Source organism: Triticum dicoccoides, chromosome 7A, assembly GCF_002162155.2.
Source record: "Triticum dicoccoides isolate Atlit2015 ecotype Zavitan chromosome 7A, WEW_v2.0, whole genome shotgun sequence".
Taxonomy (NCBI): Eukaryota; Viridiplantae; Streptophyta; class Magnoliopsida; order Poales; family Poaceae; genus Triticum; species Triticum dicoccoides.
The window spans coordinates 61,463,555-61,470,676 of record NC_041392.1 but is presented as its reverse complement, the minus strand read 5'-3'; the positions used below and the strand labels follow the sequence as shown (position 1 = coordinate 61,470,676).

The 7,122-nt window shown below is 40.3% G+C and overlaps 1 protein-coding gene across 1 annotated transcript; it reads left to right on the top strand.

Moving 5' to 3' along the window:
* The first annotated feature begins 2,848 nt into the window (after window positions 1-2,848).
* LOC119333092 lies at window positions 2,849-6,009 on the top strand. The gene is made up of 8 exons (XM_037606114.1): window positions 2,849-2,944; window positions 3,036-3,086; window positions 3,452-4,105; window positions 4,191-4,364; window positions 4,465-4,575; window positions 4,668-4,857; window positions 4,977-5,179; window positions 5,273-6,009. Exons 3-8 carry the CDS (start codon window positions 3,536-3,538, stop codon window positions 5,561-5,563), a joined length of 1,539 nt encoding a protein of 512 aa, XP_037462011.1. The 5' UTR covers window positions 2,849-2,944; window positions 3,036-3,086; window positions 3,452-3,535; the 3' UTR covers window positions 5,564-6,009.
* The last annotated feature ends 1,113 nt before the right edge of the window (window positions 6,010-7,122 follow it).

Sequence of the window (7,122 nt, the reverse complement as noted above, 5' to 3'; positions counted from 1 at the left end):
TTGCAACTTCTCCTTCAAAGGGCCCTGCAGTGGCGCCTTCACACCACGGCTGTCTCAAGCCAACACTCAATTCAGCGGTGAAGTAGACGGGCAGGGAGAGAGAAGGAGCATTCCATCGATTGAGGAAAAATAGAGAGACAGGAGATGGTACTGTGGAGTTGTGGTCAACCCACGGTGTAGGAGAAAAAAGTGTGGCAAGCCCTTCATCGGCTGGAATAAGGTTTGCGAGGGGGTTGTGGTGCGCGGGCCCGATCGAAACACGTGACAATCGTGGGACGCGGCTAGCGCAAGCATGTTTACATACGGTAAGGTAAAGGTACTATTTGGTCAGAATCCAAACATATCCCTTAACCTTTTAGCAACAATTAAGTGCATACAAAATCTTTATCTTTATCTTTATCTAATATTAAATGGAGGAGGCTTTTGTAGTTCTCCATAAGTCATCCCTTTATATCTATTCGGTTTTGCTATTTTACAGCTGACTGTTTTGCAATTCGCCAACATTCAAGTCGTTGTCCGTCCGTTCTTGCGCGGAGATTCGTGCTGGTCTTGTTGCCGGGTCCGGTTTTTTTGTGTTGTGCGGTTTTCTCTGTGCCCGTTATCGCCGCGCCCGGCCGGCTCTGATTTTTGTCTCGTTTGAATTTGGGGTAGCGTGCCTTTCCTCCCTTTTCATTTCGTCCTCTCTGTTTGGATAAGGCTGAGGGGGAGCTCGAGCGGCGGAGCAGGAGGCGATTCTCCCCGTCCATGGCGATTTCGAGACCTTCCCCCACTCGAGCTTGATTTCTCTCCCCTTCCCCTTCGCTCCCCGGTGTCGCGGTTGGTTGTTCCTCTCTCTCTCTCTCCCCGTCGCGCGCTTGTGTTGTTCTGCTCTTGTTCGTCCCAGATCTAGGTCAGTTCATGTCGCCCTCTCGCGCATGTGGTGCAGCCGCTAGATTGCTAGGCTTCTGGTTGTTGTGGTCGTCCCGCGCGCGCTGCTGTTTGTACTGTTGTAGTTTGTAGATGCAGCGGCTTTGTCCCCCTTTTGTCTATGGAGATGTAGCTGTTCATGTAGATGAGAGGGCGATCTGTAGATGTTCCTGTAGGTGCTCGTGTTCCTGTAGGCGCGAGGGATTCTGTAGATGTTTCTGTAGATGTTCCTGTAGGTGCTCATGTTCCTGTAGGTGAGAGGGCGATCTGTAGGTGCTCATGTACTTGTAGCTGCTCATGTTCCTGTAGCTGATGGGGATTCTGTAGATGTAGCTTGGCGGATGTCTGTAGTTGTAGCATGCGGGATGTTGTAGATGTACTGGTAGATGTCTAGCTCGTTCCTGCTCGTGTCGGGATGCTCCCTGATGCTTCTGCGTGTTTTCCTGCTCTTGCCCCTGCTCATGTACTGGTAGATGCTAGGTGCTCGTGTCAAGCTCTTTTTTTTATTCAAATGAATTAGGCTCCTGATTTGTTGTTGGAGGTGTAGTTCTCCTTTGTACCGTGTTTGTTTTTCTTCTAGCAGGAATGAATTTTAAGTTTAATTTCTGTGTACTTTTGGCTCGGCCCTTTTCAGTGTTGTCAATTGTTTGATCAGACCTTTTCAGTGTCGTCACAGACTTCCAGTGTAATATCAGTTTTGTAGTCTTACAGGGGTAATTTCTCCTAGTTTGTATAGTGTAATTAACCCTGAATTTCTAGGGTGATTTTTTATTGTAATTGCAGTGTAGTTTTATGTGTAATTTTCCCAGATTTTCATTGTAACTTTATGTCAGTTTTACTGTGTAATTCATCTCAGATTTACAGACTTTAAGTGTATTTTAGCCGTTTTAATTCCACTGTGATTTTATCTCATTTGTTGCATTGTAATGTAATTTGTCTCAGTCTTGCAGCATAACCTGTCCCAGATTTTATGTGTAATTTGAGTGGATTTTCTCACAGTGTAGTTCATCCCAGCATTTCGTACTTTTAAGTGTAATTTACTTATTTAATTCCAGTGTAATTTTGGTGGATTTTACAGTGTAGTTCATCCTAACTTTACAGTGCATTGTACCCATTTAATTCCAATGTAATTTTAGTGGATTTTCCAGTGTAATTTGTTTGTAGTTTCAGTGTAACTTATTCTAACTTTACAGTGCAGTGTACCCATTTAATTCCAGTGTAATTTTAGTAGATTTTACAGTGTAATTTGATTTGTAGTTTCAGTGTAATTTATTTTAACTTTACAGTGCAGTGTACCCATTTTAATTCCACTGTAATTTTAGTGGATTTTCCAGTGTAATTTGATTGTAGTTTCAGTGTAACTTATTCTAACTTTACAGTGCAGTGTACCCATTTAATTCCAGTGAAATTTTAGTGGATTTTACAGTGTAATTTGATTTGTAGTTTCAATGTAATTTATTTAACTTTACAGTGCAGTGTACCCATTTTAATTCCAGTGTAATTTAAGTCGATTTTTCGGTGTAATTTGATTGTAGTTTCAGCGTAATTTATTTTAACTTTATAGTGCAGTGTACCCATTTAATTCCAGTGGATTTTTTAGTGTAATTTGATTGTAGTTTCAGTATAATTTATTTTAACTTTACAGTGCAGTGTACCCATTTTATTTCCAGTGTAATTTGAGTGGATTTTTCAGTTTAATTTGATTGTAGTCTCAGTGTAATTTTATGTTCCATTTACAGGTTTAAATGGGTAGGCTACGGAAAGTGTCTCATCAGGATGTTCCATTAGTATCATCTTTAGAGAGTGCAGATTCACTGGATGAAGCTTTTGTGCCTAATGATTTTGCAGAAGATGGTTCTCATCCTGTGTCTCCCGTAGTTACTTATTTATGTTTCTTTTCTTTGTTGTTTAATTTCTTTATCTTTTAGCTTTGATTTAATTATTTTTTTGGTCTGTTTTATTTCTTCTTTGTTTGCAGGATCTATCTCGAGATGAAGGAGAGTTCGACAAGGCTCTTTTGAAGTTCTATCTCAATCAAGTATGTTCTTTCTTTTCTTTTTAGTTCTTTCTTTCTTTTGTTAATTTGGCTTTTTTCTTTTTGGTGACATTTGTGTTTTTTGTCATTTCAGAAAGTAAAATGCTTAAAGAGGAAACTATCATCTGCTTCTAGGAGGAATGTGGTTAGTTCCCCATATCTGTATAAATGTCCTGTATTTTCGTGCTCTCATATAATGTTAGTTTTTGCTTTTTCAGATGATAGCTTCATGTAGTATATTTTATATGTAATTTACCTTGGTAGCATGTAATGTTTTCTGTCCTCCGTAGTTTTGTTGTTCTTCTGTAATACAAAGGTAACCACAGAAGTTTGGTTTTCAGAGTTTTCAACCGTAGTTGTGTTGTTTATGCGTTAGTTGTGTACTTTTATTTAAGTACTGTTGTAATCTGTATGTATTAATGTTTTCTTCCTTGTGTATTTTCTTAGTTTTATTGGTTTCGGTTCTATCCTATGTTTTTCATTTGTGTCTCTCCTTTTGTTGTTTTATAGAGGCAGAAACGATCTACTGATTTCCCCACTTGTGCCACTTTCACTACATATTCTGGGAAGTTCTTCTCTGGTGTTGTTGCTGGAATGTGTCCTAGGTATCAGAATGTCATCCAGACATACGGCATGGGCTGTCTCTTAAACTTTGCTAGGACCGAGGTTCCCCTTAGGCTAGTGAAGTGGCTTGCTAGTAGGTTTGATGTCCCTTCATCTGAATTCCAGTTCGAAAGGAAATTTATCCCAATGACCAAGTATGATATCCATGATATCCTTGACCTCCCAGTAGATGGTGAGCCACTTGTGTCTGATCCTGAGTCTGGACGTGATTTTATCCTGTCTCACTTCAATGTTTCTAGTATTCCTCCTGTCTCTTTCTTCGCCAGCAAGCTTAAATCCACCGAAGTCGAGTTGTCTGATGAAGACATTTTCATTTGCTTCATGATTGTTGCGTTGTCCTCATTCCTTTGTCCCAACTCTAGCCTCAGTCCTAGCCCAAAGTACCTGCATATTTTCAGGGATTGTTCTTCTGTGTGCAACTATGATCTGTCCGGATATGTTTATGAGTGGTTGTTGAGCAGCATCAAAAAGTTCAAGAATTCCACTAAAGTTGCTTCTAAAAGATCAGTGACGTCTGGTGGTTGTCACTATGCTTTTGCTGTAAGTCTTGTTCTTGTTCTTTACTTTTATTTTAAGTTTTTTTATGTTATTTCCTTTAATCTCTTTCTTGCGTGGTTGTTTATAGGTTTGTTACCTTGACCAACTTAATTTCGGTCTCCATTCTGTCCCTGATGTCAAGCCCCGGATTCTAGCATGGAGAGGTAACAAAGTTAAGCAATTTTCAGAGCTTGACAGAAACAATAGCCGCTCTTATGGCAAGAGGCCTCTAAAGCGGTTGTTTGCTCCAGTTAATCCACATGTTTGTTATTTTTGTTCTTTTGTTTTAAATTTATAATTAGTTTTTTGCTTGTTTATGTTTTCAGTATGTTCTCATATGGAATTACTCCTTCTCGTTCTAGAAGTCTATCGAGAAATCTTCAGCAAGCAAAGATGGTGATGTTCCCCTTTGCAGTGACATGCTTTTTGAAATGAATGTGCAGAAATCCTTCGGTGCTCGTTTTGGGTTTGAGGTTAGTGTAGTTTTGGGTTTGTACTTTCTGCTCTTTTTCCACTTTGTTGCTTTGGTTGTTTTAATTGTGTTGTTTTATTGAACTTTTTTCAGGCCGCTCAAGTAGTCATAAACCTTGTTCAATCTAGGAACAAAGACAAGCCCAAGCTATTTGTACAATGGTCACAGTCCCTTGTAATTGACGTTCTAGAATGCTTATCACTCTCTACTCTAAATGCCAAATCTGTCCCGACACCTAAAGTTTATTCAAGTGAGGGTCATTCTCTCAACAAGTTCTCTTTTGGTTAGTTCCTTTTTGAAGTTCTTTCCTGTTTTGTTATTATTTTCTGATTTATATATTTCTTGCTTGTATGATCTTACTTTTTTGTCCTTTCGCATGTTGTTTCTTTATCCTTTTTGCAGGCGCCAAGTCTGTCTCTATTCAATCTTTCATTGATGAGAGGAAGTGTGAGACTGTTGTTGAGAAATCATCTCCTGAAGTCCAGCAGCAAATCCCCAATTTGAATGAAGCTTCTCCTTTTGTTTCTGGTGTTGTTAGTGTTGGGGGTTTTCACAACCCAGTAGTTTTATCTAGTTCATCTCCAGCTCCTAAAGTGTGTGATGAGGTATTATACACTTCGTATTTAGTGCTTCTTCTTTTTTGTCTTATATTCGCTTGATGATTTAGTATTTTTATCTTTTTTTATTTTCTTTTGCAGGGCGTGGTAAATGAGGCAAATGTTGAAGCTGCAATTCCAGTGGCGGTTTTATCTTCTATAAAAAGTCCTTCTCATTCTATAGGTCCGAGCTCTTCTTTTCTCTTATTTAAATTCTTGTATTCTTCATTTTCCTTTTTATTTGTGTCTTGTTTATTTTTTTCTTCACCTGTGCTTGTATCTTCTCTTTTTGTAGGTATATCCCCTTCAACGACGCGGTGTGCAATTCCTGTTGTTGGTTCTACTATGGAGCCCTTAGGTCCTTTGTGTGTTTATTTATTTTTCTTGGTATAGTTTGATATTGTTTTGAAACAATTTCTGTAACTCACCCTCTTGTTTTGTGTTTTGTGTAGCTGGTCTTATTAAGAAATGCGAACCCAAGGCCGATGATAATGGTTTTCAAAGACCCACTTTTGCTCAGTTAAATCGCACTCTTGGTGTTCAATCTAATGGCGATGTTACCAATGGTGAGCCCAATGTTAAAGAGGTCGATAATTCTTTTGGAGAACCGTCCCCTCTGGTTCCTATTCACTTGTCGCAGCGTTTCCATAATGCGGTTGCAAGTTGTTTGTGGTCCCTGATGACGAGGGGGTTTGTTTGTCCAGGTCGAACGGGCAAGATGTTTACCCGACCCGTTTAGAGGTTCGTTTTTTGCTTTCTGGTGATTTTCCTGCTAGTACAGGTGTAATCTGTTGATTGGACAGAAAATTTGACTGTTTTTGAATTGAAAAACAGTCAGATGTCAATTTTTGTGTTAACCATAAACGTTGACGGCTGAGATTGATGCTAGATTGAACAAATCGAAAAGGAAATCTTCATGGGTTTTTTGTTCGTACGTGCAGGAAGCCGGCCAATTCATCCTTCGTGTCTCCCTTTGGGCCTACTAAGCCAGCCCATCACTTCGTTGCCATCTCTCTCGCACGGCACGGGTTGGAAACAAAACCGGAATACACTGAAATAAAAAAGGAAAACAATACCGGAAAGATCTCCCTTGATTCCCTCCTTAAAATCTGGATGTACCTGCCGTTCCCATGAATCCTGCCTTTCCTCTAGCAAGATCAATACAAATCCAGTTGTCATAAGATGAATTAACAGTTTTGCTAAAGCACATCTAGATGTGCCATAAGTATTGCACATCTAAGTCCTATATCATTGATCTTACATTGAGATTAGTGTGGATTTTTCCTTTTCCTTTTCTTTTTTCTTTTTTTCTTTATGCTTAATTCACTCATTTAGATGTGCAATAACTAGAGCATCTCTAGATGTGCCCTACACACATGAATTAATCCTATCGATTTGCACCTCATATGACATCACGAGAATTGAATCGGAACAAGATATGTCGGGTGCAAGGCTGCTGACTGGAGGTCGCCTCTTGGCGTCAAGTATCATGGCGCCGGTGGAGAAATCCATACTAATCGCCGCCCGCGATCTCGGCGTGGGCCACGTGGAAAGACTGCCGTCCCTGCCTCACGTACCATGGCACCGGCAGGGAATCAATACTCAAGGTCGATCTGAGAGGTTTGCCACCAGCGAATTTGAGAGAGATGGTCGATGTTTCTTCTGCTGGACCTAGCATGCAGCCAACCAAACCTGGGGAAAGCAAAGGCCACCGATCTTAATCCTGACATGTTCATCGCCACTTCTGGATGTGCCGGCGCAGGCATGGAACTATGCATACGCCGGCAGGGAATTGCAGTCTGATGCGTACAGAAATTGAACGGACGGGCTTATATCAATCAAGAAAGATAAATGGCATACAAAGTTACAAACAGGAGGAAAGGCAGTATAGAACGCATGTGTGTAGAACGGTGGAGGCAAGGAAAAGACCTGTAGAGGGAGGAGGGGCTGGG

Coding starts and splice junctions, on each gene's coding strand:
- LOC119333092 (XM_037606114.1), top strand. CDS start 3,536: ATGTGTCCTAGGTATCAGAATGTCATCCAGACATACGGCATGGGCTGT. Junction 4,576..4,667: donor GTGCTCGTTTTGGGTTTGAG/GTTAGTGTAGTT, acceptor AACTTTTTTCAG/GCCGCTCAAGTAGTCATAAA. Junction 5,180..5,272: donor CTCCTAAAGTGTGTGATGAG/GTATTATACACT, acceptor TTTCTTTTGCAG/GGCGTGGTAAATGAGGCAAA.